A 26491-nucleotide genomic window follows, 5' to 3' on the forward strand; every position below is an offset into this window, starting at 1 on the left:
AGCTGACATGACTGAAAAAGGAATTCTGGGATTTGAAGTCCACATGTCTTAAAGCTGTCAAGTTTGAAGACCCCTGTGATAGACGATAGATAGATAGATAGATAGATAGATAGATAGATAGATAGACAGACAGACAGACAGACAGACAGACAGACAGACAGACAGACAGACAGGAGCACCAAGAACCCCTTATTTCCACCTGGAGTTACAAACATTCTCCTTTATTGATAGGATCTCCTTCCAGTTCTAGAGGTCCCTCACTCTTCACAGCACAATGAGTAATATGTTGAAAAAGCTGCCATTCCTAAAGAAGAAGGACAGCAATGGACAGTCCAATCCACAGATCAATAGTAATGACCCACGGCGGTCAATCAACCAGGAAGCCCACTTCTCTGGATCCCAGCCATCCAGTTCCTCACCCCCTCAGCGAGCCTCGCAGGTCCTGCCTTCGCTTGTGATTTCCCCAGCTCCGATGGAGGTCAGGAAGAAGGTTCAGCCTCCAGCGCCGGTGCCTCCTGATTTGGCACAGAGAAAATCTTCCAGGACCCCTCCGAGGGCTCCTCAGGTGGAGATCAAGCAAGACTTGAAAGATCCCACTCCCTTGACAAGGGCGCCCGAGAGGGAAAGGGCTCAGACGAGCAACATAGCCCAGGCGAGAAAACGTTCTCCAGACGCCATCCTGCCTTTTTATCCAGGTATACACGCTACAGGGCTGGGCTACCTATGGAACCAGCCTTGTCCTATGACATCAGTCCACCCTGCACTATCAATCAATCAATCAGAACAGAGCCAGAAGGGACCTTGGAGGTCTTCTAGTCCAACCCCCTGCTCAAGCGGGAGACCCTATACCGTATCAGACAATTGGCTGTCCAGTCTCTTCTCGAAAGCCTCCAGTGATGGAGAACCCATGACTTGTGAAGACAAGCTATTCCACTGGTTGATTGTTCTCACTGTTAGGAAGTGGCTCCTTCATCCCAGATTGCTTCTCTCCTTGATTAGTTTCCATGGGTTGCTTCTCTTCCTGCCCTCTGGTGCTTTGGAAAAGAAGTTGACCCCCCCTCCTCTTTGTGGAAGCCCCTCAAATACTGGAAGACTGCTATCAGGTCTCCCCCCACCCCCCACCCCCCCCACACACACATATCCCGTCCTTCTTTTCTCTAGACTAGCCAAACCCAAATCCTGCAGCCATCCTTCATCAGGCAGGGAAGTTACGGTGCAGACCCCATCAGTCGAAGAGTTTTGAGTGGTGGGGTTGGGAAGAGCATCTTCTCCCTTGCCCTCAGAGGTGAGGAAAGACCCCTCTCTCTTAGCCTTTTTTCAAAGGAGGTGTATAAATTGTAAGAATACAACATTGTGAAATTTCAAAGCAATAAAAAAATCCCATTAGAAGATCTTCAATGACCCTTCTAGCTCTATCCTATTCAAAGCCCTTGGCATTTTTTTTACTGCTTTGAAATATCACAATGTTTTAATCTCACCATTTTTTAAAAAAAATTGTTCATCCTAAATTAATCTTAATATTTAATGGCTAATTTTATAGGCTGTTTTATATGTTGATTGCAATGGAGTTCAGAGTTCTTCCTCAAGTTGGTTGTGGAAGAACGTGGGGATCAGGGACTCGAGACTTATGGCACGTTTGACCCCTTCCTCAGGCTCAGCCTGATCGCACACCACTTTTCTCCCTTCACTTTGAGAAGGCTTGTCCCATCGAATTGCCCATCCATCTCCGTCTGTCTCTTCTTCTCAGAACTCTCCGACGAATGCTTCCGAAAATTGTGGGAGAGCAAGAAGCCGCTAAGAGGCAGACCCGTCAAAGAAACCTTGGACTTGATGGGCGAGAGAGAAATATTAGACACCCTCTTGGAACACCTTCGTCCTTTACGGGTAAGCAGGGTGGTTTGTGTCACGGTGGGCCTGGAGGTCCATCGTGGAGAAGTTTCAGAAACAAGGTCTGCCTTGGTGGAGATAATTTATCCCAAAAGTAGACATATGTGCTTATTGAGAATTTGCTGAACTATGGGGCCCTTGGTGGAATGTTCATGGGGCTTCGCTAGCAACGGTGACTCTTCCATCCCAAGGACTGGCTCATAGATTTCCACTGCTCTCCTCTCTTCTGCTTTCTGTGCATCCGCGTGTCAGGCTGAGCTTTTCCTCCTCTTCTTCATCAGCCACCTCCAGACCTGGGGGCTGGCTCCCCCCCCCTCTTCCTCCCTCCCTCCCCCCCCTCTCTCCCCCTCGCAGCTCCAGGTTGACTTGATTAAAACCCTGACTCCCACACCTCCTACTCATCTGATTCGGCTGCTGGAGGGGCCGGTGGCCGATAGGCCACAATAATAGATGGTGAAGAACTACCAACATCTGGAGATGGGTTGTTTACTTGCCGTTCCAGACAGAGGAAGAAAATCTATGCTCTTCTTCTGGACAACCTTTCTCACAATTCGTGGCAGAGATTTTCCAACCGTTCATCTCCAAAGCTATCCCAGCTCCAGCTGATACCATCTCGATGGTCCTTCTTGTGTGCTTCCTGTCTGTCCCAGCTAGAAAAGTCAAACAAATTACAGAAGGGAAACCCACCCTCCCCTTGGAAGCCTCCTAAAAGCTGTTCCTTCCTCTACTCCTCCACTGGGTCACATCTTTTTTGTTCTTGTTGTTGTTGCCAAAGGAGATTCCTGCAGACCACAAACTGCCCAGGAGCAAAATAAGTGGATATGCGTCCACCAGCCATAAGCCTGCAAAACAAGAAAGCACTTCCCAGTCCTTGTCTAAAGAGAAGGTAAATATGCTCAGTTTTACACTTTCAGTTGTCTTAGACACAATGTCAGAAGAGGACAACTTGCCGTGGCCAACTTACCACTGCCCACAAGCTACGACAATCACCATTTGTCTCATATTTCCTGTTCCTGGACAATTGGTGGAGCTCCCTAGGACTCACAGGCTCTTCTTCCAACTTTCAGATTTCCCTTTACAAATACTATGGGATGAAACTGAGGAATTCGAGACAGAAGGATCTGATCAAAGAACAGCTGAAGACGCTTCTAAGTTTTTCATGTGAAGAAGAAACAGACAGAGAGGTGAGTGGGAGTGGGGTGCCTGCAGGGAATGAGCCCTCCATCTTTGTGGGGTCCTCGATGCTCTCTGAGCTTGGTGGTTTTCTTGAGAGATGTTTCAAGACCCAACTAGGTCACATCGTCAGTGCTAGAAGGGAACACGTTTTACAGAGTGGAGGTGAAGGGAGGAGGAGGAGGTGGGAGGAGAGGACGATGGGAAGGAGGACAACTGTGAGGTCTTTGGTTGTTTTCTTGTAGATGGTTCATTACCCAGGTAGGTAACATCAGCAGTGCTAGAACTGTATGGGGGTTACAGAGAGGAGGAGGAGGACTGTGGGGTCCTTGTTGCTCTCTGTGCTTGGTTGTTTTGTTGTAGACATTTCATTACCCAGATAGGTAATTTCATCAGTGCTAGAAGGGCCTGGGGTTTGCAGAGAGGAGGAGGAGGAGGAGGAGGAGGAGGAGGAGGGAGTAAGAGTAAGTTAAAGAAAAAGAAAATGTACCAATGTCCTAATTCACAAGCTTCACTTTGCCTAGGGAATCTCTGAAACCATTGGCATGGTTGCATTTTGCCACCTCCCTGAAATCCTGGTGGTCCTGAGAGATGTTGGTCACTTCATGCACACAAGGAGACCTTCTCTGCTAGAAGCCCCCTTTCAGGTGAGACCAGGGATGGGGTTGCAGAAACTCAGGACAGAAGAAGGCTGGGGGATTCTGGGAAGGAACGTCCATAGTGTTTAGGAGGACCTGTGCTCCAGGCTCTCCGGTCTCCCCTGACTGGTCATAGATCTCAAAGACCCAAGACTGAGATTGTAGGTATTTATTTTTTATTTTATTTATTTATTTTTGTCAATTGCTTACAAGATAATAGGTATAAGTAAAAACATAGTTATGAATACATGGGTACATATAAGAAAAAATAAAAAATAAAATAAAAGAAACAACAGGACAGGGACGGTAGGCACATTTGTGCACTTATGCACGCCCCCTACAGACCTCTTAGGAAAGGGGTGAGGTCAATAGTAGACAGTCTGAGGTTAAAGTTTTTGGGGTTTGGGGAAGAAACCACAGAGTCAGGTAGAGTATTCCAGACGTTGACCACTCTGTTGCTGAAGTCGTATTTCCTGCAATCAAGTTTGGTGCGGTTAACCTTGAGTTTGTATCTATTGTTTGCTCTTGTGTTGTTATGGCTGAAGCTGAAGTATTCATTGACAGGTAGGACATTGCAATGTATGATTTTATATACTATACTTAGATCGGACCGAAGGCGGCGTAATTCTAGGTTTTCTAGGTCTAGAATTTCAGGTAGAAGTGCTGGAAATTCTCCATCTCCATCTCCTGGACAAGCATTTTATAATGCTAGAGAAGATAATGAGTTGCCCCAACAAACATCTCAAGTAGACCAAAAAGGTGCTTTTTCCAGAGGCAACTGGACTTTGTTTTTCCCTGAAGACATTTCACTTCTCACCCAAGAAGCTTCTTCTGTTTGGACCAAAGTCAGACCCGAAGAAGCTTCAGCCAGAACTGAAGAAGCTTCTTTCGGATGAGGAGCGAAACGTCTTCAAGGAAAAGCAACCGTTGGGACAACCATGACCTGGATGGCCAAGAATCTCCCTCAGTTTCCATCCATTGCTTCCTGTCTGGTCTCCTGGTGCTTTGGGAAACAGTTTGACCCTCCTCTCGTCTTTGTACTGACAGGATTCACAGAACCTCTCGGAGAGACAGATTCGCACAGCCTTGATCCTGTGCTATGGCCAAGCGGCCATGGGAGCCCAACCAGAGGAGATGATTCCTTTAATGGAACACATTGTTTCCGAGATTCTGGTCCAGTATTCGACTAGGAATAAGGTAAGCCGGTTTCCACTCTATGCTTCTCTTAATGCTGACTTCCCCTCTTCTCGGAAAGGGAGGAGTCACAGGTCTCCCTTCTGAATTAAAATGAAAAAAAAAATATGATGATTTTTCCAGCATCGCCTTTCGTAATCTCCCTTTTTAATTATGAGAACAATGACAATCCGGAGTCCTTAGCTTGGCTGCTTTCTTGCAGACATTTCACGACTGGTATGTTGTGGGAGAGGAGGAGAGGGGAGAAGGAGCAGGAGGAGGAGGGGCAGGAGGAGGACGGCGGAGCCCTTTACGGTCTCTGAGCTTGGTTATTTTCTTACAGACATTTCATGACCCAACTAGGTAACGTCATCAGTACTACAAGGGAAGTAGATTTACAGAGTGGAAGAGAATAAGAGGAGGAAGGGAGGAGGAAAGAGGAGGGAGGCGGATGTGATGAGGACTGTGGGGTCCTTGGTGCTCTCTGACCTTGATTGTGGCATACATGCATTATACTCTTCCTTCTTTTCCACACAACGACCCTGTGATTTGTGTTGCATTGGGAGAGAAGACCTGGGCCAAGCTCACCCAGCTGCCTCTCATGCCTAAGGCGGAACTAGAACTCACCGTCTCCTGGTGATTGTCCCAAAGTCACCGAGGTGGCTTTCATGCCTAAGGCAGGACTAGAACCCAGAATGTCCAGTGATATAACACTGTATATCAGACATTAATACAATTGAGCGAGTCCAGAAGTATTTCACGAGAAGAGTACTACACTCCTCTGCTCACAGCCGAATACCCTATATCACCAGGCTTGAGATTTTGGGCTTGGACAACCTTGAACTATGCCGCCTATGGTTAGACTTAAGTGTAGCACACAAAATTATCTGCTACAATGTCCTACCAGTCAATGACTACTTCAACTTCAACCACAACAGTACAAGAGTACACACCAGACACAATCTCAATGTAAACCTCTCCAAACTTGATTGCAGAAAGTATGACTTCAGCAACAGAGTGGTCAATGCCTGGAATGCACTACCTGACTCTGTTGTTACATCCTCCAACCCCCCACTCCTTTAACCTCAAACTATCCACTGTTGACTTCACCCCGTTCCTAAGAGGTCTGCAAGGGACATGCATAAGTGCGCCATCGTGCCTCCTGTCCCTGTTCTATTATCCCCATTTATTCGTACCTATTTCCTGTATTCATACTCATGCTTATTCTTATACCTATCATCTTATAAGCAACTGACAAATCAAATCAATAAATAAAATAAAAAAATAAAAGAAGGAAGGAAGAGAGGGAAGGAGGGATGAAGGAAGGAAAGGAAGGCAGACAATACCCATTCCTAAGAGGTCTGTAAGGGGCGTGCATAAGTGCAATATCGTGCCTCCCGTCCCTGTCCTATTGTCCCCATATAATCGTACCTATTTTCTGTATTCTTACTCATGTTTATACTTATACCTATTATTTTGTAAGCAATTGGCAAATCAAATCAAATAAATAAATAAATATTTTGATTGGGAGCCCCCCCGGAGTTCAACCGAAGACGGTCGACTACGTAAAGGTTTAAATAAATAAATACTTCCTCTTCCTTCTGGTTTCTTCTCACCCCACCTGTTCTCCCTTGGGTTTTCCAGGACGAAGTCCTGAAGAAAGCCTTCATGAGGTCCGTGATCATGATCACCAAAGCTGTTGCCCACAGCAGGAGACAAGGCGTCCATTTACCCCATAAACCGGAACTGGTCATAAACATCATTGTAAGTAGGGGGGGAGCAGGTGCTCCTGGGCAATGTTTATTTTTGAACTCAATGGAGCCCAAAATGTTTTTGTTGTTAAGTGGGACATCTGTTAAGTGAATCCTGCCCCATGGTACGACCTGGCTTGCCACCGTTGTTAGCTGAATCATTTTTGTTAAATTATTTGCACAGTTTTTAAGTGAATCTGGCTTCCTCATTTTATGTGTATACATATACATATACACACACACACACACACACACACAGAGAGAGAGAGAGAGAGAGAGATTGATGATGTGTGTGTGTCTGAAGGAGAGATAGACAGACAGACAGACAGACAGACATCCAATTAAAAGCATAATACAACTCACGCATCATCACAAAATCTCCAGAACCATAAAACCTACAAACTTGATATTTAGCACATAGGTTCCCCTTGGCTTCTAGGTGCTCACTAAGAAAGGATTTTTCAAAATTACCATCAGAGCATTTAGAATATTTCCTATATTATTATTATTATTATTAACACGCTCTGATGCTAAGGAGTTCGACTCCCCCTCCCCACCTGAAAAGAAATATCTTCCAAATGCAAAACACGAGCGGAGGAGAGGAGTTTCCATTTCAGTTTTAGTTCCACAGCACCAAGCAGCTTTACTACAGAACAGTTGAGCTAAGGCAAGCCCAGGCTCCTTGCCGACTCATCCTTGCTCACACAGCAAATACTATTTCAGTTTCCAAACAGCCCTCAATTCTCTCACACACTGACAGGATGCTAACCTGATGAATACCAATAGATGCTGGTAGGCAGAGGCAGAATTTTTTCCCCTTATTTTCTTCCCCCAAAACTAAGCCTGACCACATAGTTTCATAGTGAAACATGGGCATCGAGCTAGTTTAATAATAATATATAAAGAAAAATAGATCATGCAGGAGACCCTATACCATTTCAGACAAGCGACTGTCCAGTCTCTTCTTAAAGACCTCCAGTGACTGAGCACCTACAATTTCTGGAGGCAAGTTGTTCCACTGGTTAATTGTTCTCACCATTAGGAAGTTTCTCCTTAATTCTAGGTTGCTTCTCTCCTTGATTAGTTTCCATCCATTGTTTCTTCTCCTGCCCTCCGGTGCTTTGGAAAATATTTGTGTGTTATGTTTAACGGGGCACTCGTCCGACTCAAAAACAGTGAGGTTCCAGTGGGACCACTTAATGCCAGATGCTGTGGCTGCTCCATCACTGGAGGTTTTCAAGACGAAACTACACAGCCAAGGTCCAGAATGGTGTAGAGCAACAATTGTCAAACCTTGGCAACTTTAAGAGCTGTGGATTCAACTCCCAGAATTCTCCAGCCAGCATGGCTGTCTCAGGAATTCTGGGAGTTGAAGTTCACAGGTCATAGACAGACCATAGTTACCCATCCCTGACTTAAAAACCATGTTCACAGGGTTCTGCAAAGTGCCATAAAGGCCGACTGCTTGCCAAATGACCAAAATATGAGCATAGGATCGCTGACGAAGGGACGCCTTTACGGAACTTCAAATCTGGGCCATAAGTAGTCCTGGAGAAATCTGTCACAGACTTTAAACGGTGGCTAAGCCACTAGTTGTAAGTTGAGGGATTCCTGTATCAACCAGAACAAGTGTAGGGGTGGGAATAGTGCCGGCTGGATGGTGGCCATATCTCAGGAGCTTTCTTAGATGTGTTTCCTTCTCCTTTCAGGAAATCATTGAAGATGAGCCCGCGAGTTCCTTGTCTGTTGTAATCCTCCATCAAGCGATCATCACCATCACCTGCATGACGTACGTACCTGCTCCGCCCTCATCTTCTTACCAGCTAGGTGGGAACTTGGAGTTGGACCCAGGGATGGGATTTTCAGGCCAAGTCGCCACGCTCTAGGGGTATCCAACTCAATTTCATTGAGGGATGCATCAGGGCTGTAGTTGATTTAGAGGTGTGTGTGGCTGACTGGGTGTGTGTGGCCAATAGGGTGGGTAGACCAGAATAGCCCCACGGGCCAGACATGACCACACTGCAGGCTGGATTTGGCCCGCGTGCCTTGATTGGACACCCCTGCTGTAGAGCATGCATTGAGTTAGTTAGTAGGTCAGCCCCAGAATTTGGAAGGGGGAAGAATTTTCACGCTGGCCATCTGGGCAGTTCAGATCTGGGAAACTATTTGAGTATGCTTATTTAGATGTGAGGGGTCCTTGGTTTTCTCTCAGCATGGTGATTTTCTTGCAGACGTTTCACGAGCCAACTAGGTAACATCATCAGTGCTAGAAGGAAGTGGGGTTTGCTTTTTTTTTAATACACTATTAGTGCCTAACGTTGTCAGGATAGGTAGGATTGTTTCTGGTGGTCTGGTCTGGTAGATTAGATAGATAGATAGATAGATAGATAGATAGATAGATAGATAGATAGATAGATAGATAGATAGATAGATGGAGATAGATAGATGGAGGGAGAGGAGGAGGGGGAGGGAGGGAGGAGGGAGGGGAGAGAGAGATAGGGATAGCAAGATAGAAATAGATGATAGATAGATAGAGATATAGAGATATAGATGGATGGATGGACAGATGGACGGAGGGAGAGAGGGATAGCAATAGATAGCAATAGATGATAGATAGAAATAGAGATAGAAAGATGATAGATAGATGATAGATAGATAGATAGATAGATAGATAGATAGATAGATAGATAGATAGATAGATAGATAGATAGATAGATAGATAGATAGATAGATAGATAGATAGATAGATAGATAGATAGATAGATAGATAGATAGATAGATAGATAGATAGATAGATAGATAGATAGATAGACAGATAAATAGACAGACAGATAGAGATGATAGATAATAAATAGATAGAAGTGGGTAGGTGGATAGATGGATGGATGAAGAGAGAGAGAAAGAGAAAGGTGGATCGGTGAATGGATGGATGGATGGATGGATGGATGGATGGATGAAGATAGACAGAGAGAGAGAGAGAGGTGGGTAGGTGGATGGATTGACGGACAGGCAGACAGATGATACCTATTAATACATAGACCCTGGAAAGAGGGCAGAGAAGAGCAATAAAGATGATTAGGGGACTGGAGGCAAAAACATGCGAAGAGCAGTGGAAGGAATTGGGTAGGTCTACTTTAATGAAGGAAGGACTAGGGCAGTGGTGGGATTCAAATAATTTTAACAACCGGTTCTCTTCCCTAATGACCAGCTGGGTAGGAATGGCTGGGTAGTCATGTGACTAGGTGGGCGTGGCCAACTCGACGCCAGTCACGTTCGAGGGGCACTTCGCCTCACCCAGCCTCTCGTGATCATGAGGATGCGGCAAAGGTCATAAGTATGAAAAATGGTCATAAGTCACTTTTTTCAGTGCCATTGTAAATTTGGTCACTAAATGAACTATTTTTTAACTCAAAGATCGCCTGTACAGGAATACAAAGAGCTTCTTTGTTTGCAAAAAGCTGCCCTAAATACCAATCGTTAGATTAGAAATGGGGGAATACAGACTGAAGGTCAACGACAGTCACAGCCATCATGGAAACCTAAACCGTTCTGTCTGAATAGCCTCCTTTCCATCAGCAATACCTGCACCCCATAGTTACAAATCAGGCAGGGTGCCGGAGCACCTTGCAGAATTAAAACAGTTAACAACTGGTTCTCCCAACTGCTCAGAATGTTAACAAATGGTTGTACCGAATAAATGTGAACCGGCTAAATCCCACCACAGGACCAGGGGTAGCATGATAGGAGTCTTCCAGTATTTGAGGGGATGTCACAGGGGGTCTAACCTACTCTGCAAAGTATCTGAGAGCAAGATAAGAAGTGTTGTATGGAAGCTAACCTAGGAGAAATTTCCTTACACCGAGAACAATCAATCCGTGGAATGGGTTGCCTACAGAAGTAGGGAGACAACCATATGACTGGGATGGTGTAAGAGCCATCGAGCAAGGGTTGGAGTAGAAGACCTCCAAGATCTTAGCCCTATGAGCCTATGATCTTATCAATGCCCCTTCTCTTTTCTTGTCTTTCATCAGACGCTTGAAGCCCTCACTGAACCCAGAGATGAGGTTTAACGTGGTGGGCAAAAGCATCCAGAAGGTGTTTTCGCTACCAGCTCTTAAGATGACCACACTGAAAGCAGATAGCCCATCCCAATCAACTCAAACTCAGGTGAGCAATCCAGGTAAAGCAAAGAAATGTAAGATCCACCTGGAAACAAGGATGTGGTGAACACGATTAAAGAGCTCCTCAAAAGCTCTTAGATCCATCCGTCGAGCCAAATGGACACCTTGGCCTGTCCCTTCATCTTTGGCCTTGAAAGTATGCTTCCGCTTCTCATTGTACGTTTTTATCTATCTATCTATCTATCTATCTATCTATCTATCTATCTATCTATTTATTTGTCAAGCGATTATAAGATAACAGGTATAAGTATAAACATAGTTATGAGTACATGAAATGGATACATATAAGAAAAAAATAAAAAGAAACAATAGGACAGGGATGATAAGCACGTTGGTGCGCTTATGCACGCCCCCTACAGACCTCTTAGAAAAGGGGTGAGGTCAATAGTAGACAGTCTAAGGTTAAAGTGTTTGGGGAAGAAACCACAGAGTCAGGTAGAGTATTCCAAACATTGACCACTCTGTTGCTGAAGTCGTATTTTCTGCAGTCAAGTTTGGTGTGATTAACCTTGAGTTTGTATCTATTGTTTGCTCTTCTGTTGTTATGGTTGAAGCTGAAGTATTCATTGACAGGTAGGACATTGCAATGTATGATTTTATATACTATACTTAGATAAGACCGTAGTTCTAGGTTTTCTAGGTCTAGAATTTCGAGTCTGGTGGCATAAGGTATTCTGCAATGAGTAGAGGAGTGGAGAACTCTTCTTGTGGAATATTTTTGGACTTTCTCAACTGTGTTAATATCAGATACGTAATGTGGGTTCCAGACTGATGAGCTGTATTCGAGTATTGGTCTAGCAAATGTTTTGTATGCTCTGGTTAGTAGTGTGATATTACCAGAGAAAAAGCTACGTAGGATTAGGTTAACAACTCTTAATGCCTTTTTGGCTATGTAGTCCTGAATAGCTCTGAATAGGACTACCTATTTTTAAGTGTTAAACATATCTATGTGATTTTCCTCACCCTCTTTTCTCTCTTCCTCCACTTCTCTTTTATGTTTATTTTATTTTATTTTATTTTATTTTATTATTTTATTTTATTTTATTTTATTTTATTTTATTTTATTATTTTATTTTATTTTATTTTATTATTTTATTTTATTATTTTATTTTATTTTATTTTATTTTATTTTATTTTATTTTATTTTATTTTATTTTATTATTTTATTTTATTTTATTTTATTTTATTTTATTTTATTTTATTTTATTTTATTTTATTTTATTTTATTTTATTTTATTTTATTTTATTTTATTTTATTTTATTTTATTTTATTTTATTTTATTTTATTTGGTTTGTCAATTGCTTACAAGATAATAGGTATAAGTAAAAACATAGTTATGAATACATAGATGCATATAAGAAAAATAAAAGAAACAATAGGACAGAGACGGTAGGCACGTTGGTGCAGTTATGTTCTCAAGACCAACTACCCAAGTTGGTAGTTGGTAGTTCTGCACCATGGTGCAGAATAACCATGTTCTGCACGCACTAGCTATGATTTCTAGGTAGTCTCAGATAACTCTCAAAATTCAGATGCTTAGTAACTAGTTCAGATTCACAATGGTCGCACCAGCCAATGGGACCAACTTAACATGTTACCAACTTAACAACTGCAGTGATTCACTTAATCACTGTGGCAAGAAAGGTCATAAAACGTGTTGTGGGCCACCAGCAGCTGACAGAACTGGCAGCAGAGTCGGACTGTATTGATGAGGTTGGGGAGGAACCTGGGCCGGGTCTGGAGGCTGAGGAAGATCCTGAGGAGAGCTCTGCATCAAAGGCAGAGATGGGACCAGGGCAGGCTGGCAGGCAGGCAGCTGCCTTAAGGTTCGGACAACAGTGATGCGGGGGAGCTTCTGGAACTGCTTCCCAGCCTGCGCGTGCGCAGAGCTAGTGGACGATGTTAGGAATAACAAGGTTACCTAACGTAGTTTGGGTAAAATAATATATATAAACTATGATAGTAAGTTTAAGTGTGTGTCACTTTAAACTGCAAAGCATGTAATTTTGGGTGCGGTTGTAAAACCGCCATAAGAGGGAGCAAGAGAACCTGCTGGATTTGCTGACTATGCTGGATTGATGGTTTGCTAAATGCGTGTTCCCTGCTGCTGAGTTTTTTGAGCGTCGAAGGAAGAAAGGAGGTTTGACTTCTTTATATCTCTACTGCGAGGAGATATATTACTGGACTGATATTTGTAAGTTTACTAACCTCTTTTTCGACACTGGACTTTGCAACTGAATAATCCCCGAACGGACTGAACTAGTGAATGATATATGGACTGTTTGACTATGAAAAAAGTCTTACTGGAATAAACTATTTAACTAGCACAGTGTATCTGTTTTACTGAGTGTAAGCTACAAAAACGTTTATCTCACATATTTGCCTGCCTGATTGACTGCCGTGCAAATTCTGCTAGGGTGTATCCCTAACACACGACAAGAACAATTGAGAAAGCAGGGTCGACTCAGGAGTAAGGCAACACCTCAGAGATGATTGGTTCCTCCCATAGGACATTAAAGAGGAGCAAACGGGACGTGAGCTTTTGCAGGAAGCAATTAGTTCGTCTAGTCAATTTGAAAAGTTCTGTTTGACTCTATATGTCAAGTTTGGCCTTGCCCTACGTCTGGCAATTAGTTCTCTGGCTGCGTTCCAAGTGTGATAAGGTGGGTGTTTATAAACATTCCCCTTAAAGACTGTTTGTGAAGTCTGGCCAGCTGTGAATGAACATAATTCACAGCTGTGGAAATAAGAGAAGTTTTGCTGAGGTTAAGATTGTGTTCTATGCTTTCTAAGGAAGCCTAGGTCTGAACAAAATAGGGGCAAAATTCACCTCACTAATGTCTCACTTGGCGACAGACATTTCAGACTCAATTGCGGTCATAAGGTGAGGACTGCCTATATTTGAATATCCCAGAATATTAAGGAAGACATCCAACTTCTTAGTCATTCTTTTCTGAACGACAACAGGAAGAAAGTCCTTTTGTTCCTCGTGTTCAGCAGAGAAAAACATTTCTTCCAACTCTGGAGGACAAACCAACTCTGCAAGGTTGGCCACTCTGTTTATTGCAGACTTGTGGACTTCAGCTCCTAGAATTCCACGGATGGCTCAAGGAATTATGGGAGTGACTGTGCACAAGTCCTCCAAGGGCCAACGTTCCCCCGCCCCTGGTTTTCTCCCTCTTTCAGGGCCCGTTCCTTCCTTCACGCCACTTCTCCCTTCTGATATTTTTTTTCTTCTTTTAGGATTTTTACCAGCAGACTGTGACAGCCTGCAACGGCATGCTCACCGGATTGCTCTCTGAGGATCCCAATTTGAATTCCCTGCAGGATATCTTGAGGGTAAAGATTTATTCTTTTCTGGGGTTGGTCGTACTGTCAGCCAGATGTTCAGGCTGGATTTGGCACTTCTGTCCACCTGTCAAGTCCTTCCCAAGGACCTGGGATAGGCAAATGTTGCTGTTTGGTGGGAATGGTATCATCGCAGTGGCCAAATGCGATAACTCGTCACGGCCAACTCCCCACCGGACAACTTGCTGTGGGACGATGGACTGCATTATGACCACATTATTCATTTAAGGACCGCAGGGATTCATTTAATCCCTGGCAGAAAAAAGGTCATGAGGCCAAGTACAAGTCACTTAAAATCCACTTTGCTAAGCTCCACAAATCCTGGTCATAAGTCGAGGACTACCTATACAGTCAGCCTTCAACTTACCGCTGTTTATTTCGTGACAATGATGCTGAGCCTCTTGTTAGAAGGTTGCAAAAGGTGATCCCACGACCCTGGGATACAGCAACCGTCATAAAGATGAGCCATTTGCCAAGTGTTCAAATTCTGATCACGTGAGCATGGGGATGCTACAAATGATCATAAGTGTGAAGAACGGCCATAAGTCCCTTTTTCAGGGCCATTATAACCTTGAACAGTCACTTAGACTTATTATACCGCTTCCCTGTACTTTGCAGTACTCTTTACATGAGGATACAGATTGTTGTCCCCAACTATCTGGTTTTATCCTGATTTTACTTGTAAAGATGGAAGACTGAATGAACCTGGAGCCAGTGAGAATCAAACTGCCAAACTGCAGGCAGGCAGCAGAATTTGCCTGCAATACTGCATTCTAACCACTGTGCCATCACTGCTCTAAATGAACTGTTGAAAGAGTAGCTGTATAGAATAGAATAGAATAGAATAGAATAGAATAGAATAGAATAGAATAGAATACTTTATTGGCCAAGTGTGATTGGACACACAAGGAATTTGTCGGTGTAAATACTCTCAGTATACATAAAGAAAAGGTACATTCGTTAAGAATCAAGTATCATAACATACAACACTTAATGATAGTCATAGGGTGCAATCAACAATCAAATCATACTAGGAAACAATCAATATAAATCGAAAGGATGCAAGCAACAAAGTTACAGTCATACAGTCACAAGTGGGAGGGGATGGGTGATAAGGAGTGATGAGAAGATTAACAGTAATAGTAGTGTACACTTTGTAAATAGTTGGACAGTGTTGAGGGAATTATTTGTTTAGCAGAGTGATGGCTTTTGGGGAAAAACTGTCCTTGTGTCTAGTTGTTCTGGTGTGCAGGGCTCTATAGCATTGTTTTGAGGGAAGGAGTTGAAACAGTTTATGTCTGGGATGTGAGGGGTCTGTAAATATTTTCACAGCCCTCTTTTTGACTCGTGCAGGATACGGGTCCTCGATGGAAGGCAGGTTAGTAGCCATTGTTTTTTCTGCAGTCCTAATTATCCTCTGAAGTCTGTGTCTGTCCTGTTGGGTTGCAGAAACAAGCCAGACAGTTATAGAGGTGCAGATGACAGACTCAATCGTTCCTCTGCAGAACTGGATCAGCAGCTCCTTGGGCAGTTTGAGCTTTCTGAGTTGGCGCAGAAAGAGCATTCTTTGTATTCCACAAATCTTCCATTACTACTCTAGTTTTGATTCTATAATAGACCAAAACTGACAAACGTCACAAATTTCTTTAGTTCTTTAGATATTCTCCCCAGTCCTGGAAAATTCTGTGGCTCTTCAAACTGGGAATCACAAATTCTTCCTTTCCTCCTTCTCCTTTGCTTTTCCTGGCAGGACACAAACCCCTGGATTGAATCCTACAAAACTCACGAGAGAGAGAGGGCCCTTCAGTGCACCAGGCAACTCCTAAAGTTTGCTTCTGAAAACGTAAATTTTGATGTAAGTCACAGTTTGGGATGAGAAATGAAATGTTTTCAAAGGGAAAAAGAAACCCAGAAAGTCCAGTTGCCTTTTGGAAAAAGCACCTTTGGGATGTGACCAGGATGATATAAGGAGTGTTAGGTGTGCGTGTGTTAGATGCTTGAGCATTTGGTGCACTTGCACACGCTCGTGATCACCGAACCAGTAGTGGAAAAGGTAGGATCACACTGGTGCTTGCAGCAACTGTGGTTCTGTGATTCTGAGTTCTATCATTCTGGGATTCTCATGTTCTATGATGCTATAATTCTAAGATTCAATGATTGAAAGATTCTATGATTCAGATTCTATGATTCAAAGATGCAAAGATTCTGTGATTCAAAACTTCTATGCCTCAAAGATTCAAAGATTCTAGGATTCAGAGATTCTATGATTCTAAGATTCTAAGATTATGATTCAAAGATGCTGTGATGCTATGATTCTATGCTTTGAAGAACCGAAGATTCAAAGATTCAAATATTCTGTTCTTCAAGGATTCTATGATTCTATGATCATGATTCTAAGATTCTATTATTCTAAGATGACTATGATGCTATGATTCTGAGATTCTATGATTATGGTTCTATGATTCAAAGATTTTGTTATTCAAAATCCAATGATTCTATTATTCAAAGATTATGATTCAAAGATTATGATTCGGAGATTCTATAATTCAAAGATTCAAATATTCAATAATACTATGATTCTATGATTCCAAAATATATGATTCTAAGATTTTATGGTTCTATGGTACATATTCTCTGATTTCAGCTGGCTGACAAGTTCATGGGCCCCTTCCCAACTTTATTTTATTGTTTTATTTATTTTATTTGGTTTGTCAATTGCTTACAAGATAATAGGCATAAGTAAAAACATAGTTATGAATACATGGATACATATAAGAAAAATGAAAGAAACAATAGGACAGGGATGGTAGGCACGTTGGTGCGCTTATGCACGCCCCCTACAGACCTCTTAGGAAAGGGGTGAGATCAATAGTAGACAGTCTAAGGTTAAAGTTTTTGGAGTTTGGGGAAGAAACCACAGAGTCAGGTAGAGTATTCCAGACATTGACCACTCTGTTGCTGAAGTCGTATTTCCTGCAATCAAGTTTGGTGTGGTTAACCTTGAGTTTGTATCTATTGTGTGCTCTTGTGTTGTTATGGTTGAAGCTGAAGTATTCATTGACAGGTAGGACATTGCAATGTATGATTTTATATACTATATTTAGATCGGACCGAAGGCAGCGTAGTTCTAGGTTTTCTAGATCTGGTGGCATAAGGTATTCTGCAATGAGTAGAGGAGTGGAGAACTCTTCTTGTGAAATATTTCTGGACTTTCTCAACTGTGTTAATATCAGATACATAATGTGGGTTCCAGACTGATGAGCTGTATTCGAGTATTGGTCCAGCAAATGTTTTGTATGCTCTAGTTAGTATTGTGATATTATCAGAGAAAAAGCTACGTAGGATTAGGTTAACAACTCTTAATGCCTTTTTGGCTATGTAGTTATGGTGGGCTCTAGCACTTATCTTTCTCCTTTTATTATCCTTTTTTTAAAAATCTTTCTCCTCCTTTTTTCCTCCTTTCATTAGACCACAGCTGACTTTTTTTTGCTGGGACAGCTGGTGGCTTTGCTGGCCCTGCACATTGGCGACAGCAGCAAAGAAGTTGCCCAGATGTCTGCAGAGGCCGCCTACCACCTCCACCACCTCATCATGAGCAAAATGGGTGAGAAATTGGGACTCCAAGGGAAGACATGCTACAAGGAGCCCAGGGATGTGCACTGCCCAGGAGAGCATTTGGTGGCACAGCCTGTGTGGTGTGGCCAAGACACTGGTTATTGAGCTGGGCAGAAATGCCTGGAATTTGCAGTTGATATTGGCACCTTTCAGGGCCATGGGTCACTTCTCATGTTAAGTGGGTCAGTTAGACTAAGCATCTGCAATCATCCAGTCTTGGCACATTGATTGTTTCTTAGCGTGTTTTGCAAAGCCACATTGTAGTCATTGGATAGCTGGGTGTATTGCGGGAAGTGACAAAATGGCTTAACATAGTTACTGGTGGTCTGAGCAGTGTTAAGGGAAGAGCTAAAGAGTGCTTATCATAAATTATATGTTTGTTTTATAGTTTGTTAGATTTTGCAGCAGAAATTCAAATCCAGAAAGCACACACAAATGACTGATTCGGCAGGATCCATTAACTTCTTTATATACATAATAACATTTGAAGTAAAGTTTACAATACCAATAGTAGATTCTTCCAACGTAACACAAGCAAAACACAAGGAGCAGCTTCAGAGTTCAGAGCAGAGAGTAGAGATAAGCCACGGCCAGACACTCTCTTTAAGTTTCAGTTTCTTATTCAGCTCCCATTGGCTGACCTTGTTAACCATGTCTCTGCCAGTTCATGAATATTCTGACATAGTTTCAACCCCATTTTGTGTGTCCTCTAATTTTTAATTGGGAGCCGTCTACAATCGGTTGAAAGATGGGCAGTTATATAAATGCTTCACATAAAGTCAAGCATAGGATAAATTTGGCTAGTTGAAAGCTTTACCCAGTGGCAACTTTAAGACATGTGGATTTCAACTCCCAGTATTCCCCAGGCAGCATGAAATCAATTCCGAATCCAGTGCTTCATTTGCACATCAGGCAAATGTAGTCTGGTTTAAATCTGGTTAGATTCATTCATTCATTCATTCATTCATTCATTCATGTAATTTGTTTCTTATGTAACCCTATTTTTTTCCTCTATTTAATGTCCAACCTATTGTGTTAACCAAGAAAAGGGATTATGATAATCTTTGTCTTACAACAATTCATTTAGTGACTGTTCAATGTTACAACAGCATGGAAAAAAGTGATTTAAGATTGTTTTACACACTTACAAACATTGCAGCATCCCCGTGGTCATGTGATCACCATTTGGGTGTTTAGCAACTGACTCATATTTATGACAGTCGCAATGAACAACCGTGTTGCTAACTTAACAACTGCGATGAATTACTTAACCACAGAGGCAATAAAAAAAATTGTGACGTGGGGCTAAAGTCACTTAACAAGTGTCTCACTTAGCAACATGAATTTTGAGCTTGATTGTGGTCGTAATTCGAGGACTACCAGTAATTGGGCCACTAAAGTAGTCATTGTTACTGTTTCGTTCCTGATCAGTTAGAGAAGGGAAAGGAATAGCAGTGGATGATCAAAAAAATTATGTTGGCGGTAGTGATGGAGCCATTGAAGCTCTGCCTGATTTTTTTGATATTCATCACACTGTGGTAGCCACCAAACAGAAGCATACTTTGTGGGCATACCTAAATGTAAGTGCCCTGATGCCTTGTAAAGTGTTGTGTGTGTGTGTGGGAGAGAGAGAGGGAGTGAAGAAAGAGAGAAAGAAAGAGATGGGGGGAGGGAGAGAGAGAAAGAGAGATATAATGAGAAAGAGACAGGGGGGAATGAAGGGAGAGAGAGAGAGAAAGAGAGGGAGGGAGAGAAAGAGAGAAAGAGAATGAGAGAGAGAGAGAGGAAAGAGGGAAAGAGAGAGAAAGAAAGAGAAAAAAGAGAGAGAGGGAGGGGGAGGGAGGGAGAGAAAGAAACCATGCCAGGTTTAGCATTTCTTTTCTAGCAAGAGTTTTTGTCACTCTTCACAGCAAGGCTGAGTCCAGCCTGCCATTTTTTCCTTTGCAAATGTTCCTTTAGCAAAGCCATCAGATCAACATGGTATGTCCATGAACCATTCGCGCACGCGCGCACACACACCACTGGGTCTTATGATGGTGCCAGGTAATGGGAGGTGGGTGAGGTTCTTAGTGCTCTCTGAGCTTGGCTGATTGCTTGCAGATGTTTCATTACCCAGCTAGGTATCTGTACCTGTCAATAGTGGTGTCCCCCAAGGCGGTGTTCTAGGACCAACTCTTTTCATACTCTACATAAATGACCTCTGTGATCATATTAAGAGCAATTGCGTTCTTTTCGCTGATGATGTAAAGCTGTTCAATACCACAGACAATACTGCTACCCTTCAAAAAGATCTTGACTATGTATCAGAATGGTCAAACAAATGGCAACTTCAAATCTCAACAAATAAATGCTCCGTCTTACATATTGGCAAAAAAAATCAGAAAATAAAATACAAGCTGAATAGTCAAGATCTTGTTGATGATCCAAGCTCTGTAAAGGACCTTGGAATACTCATCTCTAATGATCTAAGTGCTAGAGCCCACTGTAACTACATAGCCAAAAAGGCATTAAGAGTTGTTAACCTAATCCTACATAGCTTTTTCTCTGGTAATATCACACTACTAACTAGAGCATACAAAACATTTGCTAGACCAATACTTGAATACAGCTCATCAATCTGGAACCCACATTACGTATCTGATATTAACACAGTTGAGAAAGTCCAGAAATATTTCACAAGAAGAGTTCTCCACTCCTCTACTCATTGTAGAATACCTTATGCCACCAGACTTGAAATTCTAGACCTAGAAAACCTTGAATTACGCCGTCTTCGGTCCGATCTAAGTATAGTATATAAAATCATCCATTGCAATGTCCTACCTGTCAATGAATACTTCAGCTTCAACCATAACAATACAAGAGCAAACAGTAGATACAAACTCAAGGTTAACTGCACCGACTTCAGCAACAGAGTAGTCAATGTCTGGAATACTCTACCTGACTGTGGTTTCTTCCCCAAACCCCCAAAACTTTAACCTTAGACTCTCTACTATTGACCTCACCCCTTTCCTAAGAGGTCTGTAGTGGGCGTGCATAAGTGCACCAATCGTGCCTTCCGTCCCTGTCCTATTGTTTCTTTTTCTTTTTCTTATATGTACCCATTTCATGTATTCATAGCTATGTATATACTTATACCTATTATCTTGTAAGCGATTGACAAATCAAATAAATAAATAAAAAATAAATAAAATAAATAGGTAACATCAGTGCTAGAAGGGCATGGGGTTTATAGATAGGAGGAGCAGAAGGAGTAGGAGGATAGAGAGGGGGAGAGAGAAAGAGGGAGGAAGTGGAGGTGGGCCGATGGGAGAGAAAGAGGGAGAGAAGGAGGAGGAGGAGGACTGTGGAGTCCTTGTTGCTCTCTGAGCTTTGTTGTTTTCTTGAGGACTTTTCATGACCCAACTAGATAACATCATCAGCACTAGAAGGGAGGGAGCTTTTCTCTCTCTTTCTATACAAGGGTTTTTGCCCTGTCAGTATTGATGGTCATTATCACTGATGATGTTACCTAGTTGGGCAATGAAACCTTTGCACGAAAACCACCAAGCTCAGAGAGCACCAAGGACCCCCTCCGGTCAACCCTGAGCTACAAATCTTCTATTCTATTGGAACTACTAAACCAGCAGGTGGAGGAAGGATGTTCAGAAGTTCAGAATGCCAAAATCCGACCTTGTGTTCTTTTCCTCCCTACAAAGCTAAAGAAATGGACATGAAGAGAAAAAACAAGAAGGGAAACATCGTGAAGTGGCTGAGGGAGGACTTCATTTCGGGACCAGCAATATTTTATGACATCTCCAAAATGGCGAAGGTATGTTTAGTTCAGCCTTTTGCCTCGCTTCTTGTTGACCTTCCTTTCAGTCCTCCTCATGGCCTGGAGATACTCAAAAAAGTCAACGTAACAGTGAGGACGGCATGCTCCAAAGGCTGCAGTTTGGATGTCCATCCCCCACAATCTCCAGGAGCAGGCATGTGCAGCTGCCATGTTGGCTTCTTTGACCCACCTCCTAATTTCACATGATGGATGACATGAAATAAGGCCCTCTACAGGGTGGGCTATCCCCAAACCTGGGTCAAAGCCTCTGGCTTGTCAAGAGAAAGGAGTCAAAACCCTGATGCATCTCTGCATGGTCTTCTTTCCTTCTTTCCGACAGGCCTTTGGTGAGCATCTCACCCCCTCCCAGTTAACGGATGTGATCCTGAAAGCCCTCGAGGCTGTCAAAAGTATCAACAAGAATCTTTCACAAGCTGCCGGGTTGCTCTTGAATTCCTTGATGGAGGAATGTGGAATGGAGATGGAGGAAGTAAGAAAATTGCAGGGTTTGGACTGAAAGGGATGTAGGAGATTTTGTGGTAAACAAGGAGGAGAATGGGCGAGACCTTGTGTTTCGAGTCCCACTTGGTGACACAACTTTGGCTGGTTTTAAGAAGGCTAGGGGTAGATGGCAGACCACCAAGTGACCTCAGGGCTGTCAATAAAGTTGGGTAAACCTTCCAAAAGAAGGTTAGCAAGAGGCATTTTGGGTTCAATGGTGGTCATAAGTTGAGGACTACCTAAATACGTTGGATAGTGTGTTTTGGGGGCCGGCAGTCACAATTTGGTGATGATATTTGGCCCCATTTATAGAGAGTGTCTGCCCATCTATCATGGCCGGTGCAAATTCGGTTCAGTGCTGTCCATATCACACGAGGCTGGACAAATCAGGTGTTTTTTCAAAAATGTCAGGCAAACTTTGACATTGTGGGAGCCAATTTTTCCCCAATGGGTGGGAATTATCACCTCTACTGCAACTCCAGTGGACACCAATGATGGATCTCATCCTTCTAATCTCTGTTTTGCTGTAGCTACCGATGATCCTAAGGGAAATGTACATGTGTCTCCCAAATATTTTGGACTCTGCCGCCAAGGAAGATGTCATAAAAGCAGTGTGCCACCTGGCTTCGAAAAGGCCAAACCGAGTGGTGGATACCATCCTGGAGGTCTCGGTGGAGTGTGATGGGTGAGAAGAACCTCAAGGAGAGGTGCCTCCTGTTCTCTGTACTCTACGGAGGTTCTCAATCCTTTGTGATTGGGGAAAATACCTGTAGCTCGGGTGGAGGATGAGGGTGGAGGTTGGTTAACAGATTTAACAGATAATCAGAGTTGTAAGGGACCTTGTAGGACATCTAGTCCAACCCCCCGCCCAAGCGGGAGACCCTATACCATTTCTGACAAATGGCAGTCCAATCTCTTCTTGAAAGTCTCAAGTGATGGCGCTTCCACAACTTCCGAGGGCAACTTCTGTTCCATCGGTTGATTGTTCTCCTTGTCAGAAAGTTTCTCCTTATTTCCAGGTTAAATCTCTCCTTGATCAGTTTCCATCCATTATTCCTTGTCTGGCCTACAGGAGCTTTAGAAAATAGCTTGACCCCTTCCTCCTCTCTGGGGCAGCCCCTCAAATATTGGAAGACTGTTATCCTGTCTCCCCTGGTCCTTCTCTTTACTAGACTAGCCAAGCCCAGTTCCTGCAACCGTTTGTTGTATGTTTTAGCCTCCAGTCCCCTAATCATCCTGGTTCCTCTTCTCTGTACTTTTTCTAGAGTCTCAGCATAGAGTACTGGATGCAGTACTCTAGGTGTGGTCTTACTAAGGCTTTAGAGTGGTATTAGTACTTCCCTTGATCTTGATTGTATCCCTCTGTTAATACAATTTAGGACTGCATCAGCTTTTTTCACTGCTGCTGCACACTGCTGGCTCATATTTAGCTGGTTGTCCACTAAGACTCCAAGATCCCTCTCACAGTTCCTACTATTGAGCCTGGTTTCACCAAGTCTATATGTGTACTTTTGGGTTTTCTTGCCTAAGTGTAGGACTTTACTTTTCTCTACATTGAATTTCATTTTGTTAGATACGGCCCAGTGTTCTAGTCTGTCAAGATCCATGTGGATCTTGAGCCTATCTTCTTGGGTGTTAGCTATTCCTGCCAGCTTAGTATCATCTGCAAATTTGCTAAGTTCCCCTTCTATTCCCTCATCTAAGTTGTTAATGAAGATATTGAAGAGTCCTGGGCTTAAGACGGAACCTTGTGGCACCCCACTGCTTACTTCCCTCCATGTAGACTTAGACCCATTAAGGATTACTCCTTGAGTACAGTTTGCCAGCCAGTTGCGAGTCCATCTAGTGGTGGTGCTATCTATTCCACTTTTTTCTAGTTTACTAAGAAGTAGGTTGTGGTCTACTTTGTCCAATGCCTTGCTGAAATCTAAATATATTATGTCCACAGTATTTTGCTGGTCTACTAATTTAGTCACTGTGTTGAAGAATGAAATAAGATTGATTTGGCATGATCTGTTCTTACCAAACCCGCGCTGACTGCTCGTTATTACTTTACTTGTTTCTAGACATTGGCAGATCTGTTTTTTTATTATCTTTTCCAGTATCTTCCCGGGTATTGATGTTAGGCTGATTGGTCTATAGTTTCCTGGGTCTGTTTTTTTTTTCTTTTTTGAAGATGGGAACCACATCAGCTCTTTTCCAGTCCTCCGGTAGTTCCCCGGTGCTCCAGGATTTTTGAAAGATATGGTGCAGTGGTTCTGAGATGACCTCTGCCAGCTCCTTTAAAACTCTGGGATGTAATCCATCAGGCCCCAGTGATTTGTTTTCATCAAGATCAGACAGGTGTTCTCTTACTATTATTTTTTTTTGCTTATTTTAACTTTTATTTCTGGTCTGTCTTTTACAGTTATGTTTTTCCTGGGTTGAGCTATAGTTACTTTTTGCGTGAAGACGGATGCAAAGAATGAGTTAAGCAGTTCTGGTTTCTCTCTATTGCCTGTTGCTTCCTTGCCATCTTCTCTCTTTAGTGGACCGACTGTTTCCTTGATTTTTTTTCTTGTTGTTTATATGTTGGAAGAAACTTTTTTTTTATTATCTTTGACTTTTGTTGCAAGTCTTTGTTCGTTCTGAGCCTTTGCTATCCTGGCTTCGTCTTTGCAGATTCTAGCTATCTGCTGATATTCTGCCTTAGTTGTATGTCCTTATTTCCATTTTTTGTACTTGTCCTTTTTTTCTTTCAATTTGCCAGAGAGATCTTTGTGCAGCCATGCTGGTTTCTTCTTGGATTTCTTGTTTTTCTTTCTCAGTGGTATTGTGCTAGTCTGGGCTTCTATGATCATACTTTTTAGAGTTTCCCAAGATTCTTGAGTTGTTTTCCCCTTTAGGATTTTCATCCATGGAATCTTTCCCAAGTTCTCTCTGAGTTTATTGAAATCAGCTCTTTTAAAGTCCAAGACTCTGGTGTCATTATGTTCTGTTGCTTGTGTTTGTATTATATTGAATTCTAGTATGACATGGTCACTCTCACCCAAGGTTCCTGCAGTTTCAACTCCCTCTATCACTTCTTCTCTGTTTGTAAGAATTAAGTCCAGTATGGCTGTCCCTCTAGTTTCACCTTCTACCTTTTGGACAACAAAGTTGTCAGCTAGGTTGGTTAGGAACTTATTTGATTTCTCACTTGGTGCAGAATTAGTTTTCCAATTGATATCAGGATAATTGAAGTCTCCCATTACTATTGTTGTGTGTTTCCTGCATATGTTTGTTACTTGGCTGGCAAGTAATTGATTGGGTGGCCTATAAAATACACCTATGGCCATGTCATTCTTTTTTTTCTTTTATATTGACCCATATGCATTCTAGGAGGTTTTCATTTTATTTATTCATTTATTTATTTGATTTGTCAATCACTTACAAAATAATAGGTATAAGTATATACATAGTTATGAGTACATGAAATGGGTACATATGAGAAAAATAAAAGAAACAATAGGACAGGGACGGTAGGCACATTGGTGCGCTTATGGACACCCCCTACAGACCTGTTAGGAAAGGGGTGAGGTCAATAGTAGACAGTCTAAGGTTAAAGTTTTTGGGGTTTTGGGAAGAAACCACAGAGTCAGGTAGAGTATTACAGACATTGACCACTCTGTTGCTGAAGTCGTATTTCCTGCAATCAAGTTTGGTGCGGTTAACCTTGAGTTTGTATCTATTGTTTGCTCTTGTGTTGTTATGGTTGAAGCTGAAGTATTTATTGACAGGTAGGACATTGTAATGTATGATTTTATATACCATACTTAGATCAGACCGAAGACGGTGTAGTTCTAGGTTTTCTAGTTCTAGAATTTCAAGTCTGGTGGCATAAGGTATTCTACAACAAGTAGAGGAGTGGAGAACTCTTCTTGTGAAATATTTCTGGACTTTCTCAACTGTGTTAATATCAGATATGTAATGTGGGTTCCAGACTGATGAGCTGTATTCGAGTATTGGTCCAGCAAATGTTTTGTATGCTCTAGTTAGTAGTGTGATATTACCAGAGAAAAAGCTACGTAGGATTAGGTTAACAACTCTTAATGCCTTTTTGGCTATGTAGTTACAGTGGGCTCTAGCACTTAGGTCATTAGAGATGAGTACTCCAAGGTCCTTTACAGAGTTTGGATCATCAACAAGGTCTTGACTATTCAGCTTGTATTTTATTGCCAATATGTAAGACAGAGCATTTATTTGTTGTGATTTGAAGTTGCCATTTGTTTGACCATTCTGATATATAGTAAAGATCTTTTTGAAGGGTAGCAGTATTGTCTGTGGTATTGAACAGCTTTACATCATCAGCGAAAAGAACAGTTGCTCTTAATATGATCACAGAGGTCATTTATGTAGAGTATGAAGAGAGTTGGTCCTAGAACACTGCCTTG

At 42.4% G+C, this 26491-nt stretch overlaps 1 protein-coding gene across 1 annotated transcript in view; it reads left to right on the forward strand.

Moving 5' to 3' along the window:
* The first annotated feature begins 6524 nt into the window (after positions 1-6524).
* The window catches only part of LOC148132624 (maestro heat-like repeat-containing protein family member 7), a 43642-nt gene continuing 23675 nt past the window's right edge, over positions 6525-26491 (forward strand). The window contains exons 1-9 of the mRNA XM_087954240.1: positions 6525-6635; positions 8332-8411; positions 10654-10789; positions 14048-14143; positions 15903-16007; positions 17621-17756; positions 21463-21575; positions 21919-22068; positions 22610-22764. Coding sequence (XP_087810366.1) covers positions 6540-6635; positions 8332-8411; positions 10654-10789; positions 14048-14143; positions 15903-16007; positions 17621-17756; positions 21463-21575; positions 21919-22068; positions 22610-22764 — 1067 coding nt within the window. The 5' untranslated portion in view covers positions 6525-6539. The remainder of the gene's footprint in view (positions 6636-8331; positions 8412-10653; positions 10790-14047; positions 14144-15902; positions 16008-17620; positions 17757-21462; positions 21576-21918; positions 22069-22609; positions 22765-26491) is intronic.

Source organism: Notechis scutatus, chromosome 2 (assembly GCF_049901735.1).
Source record: "Notechis scutatus isolate UNSWTSFEM ecotype Mainland chromosome 2, rNotScu1.2, whole genome shotgun sequence".
Classification (NCBI taxonomy): Eukaryota; Metazoa; Chordata; class Lepidosauria; order Squamata; family Elapidae; genus Notechis; species Notechis scutatus.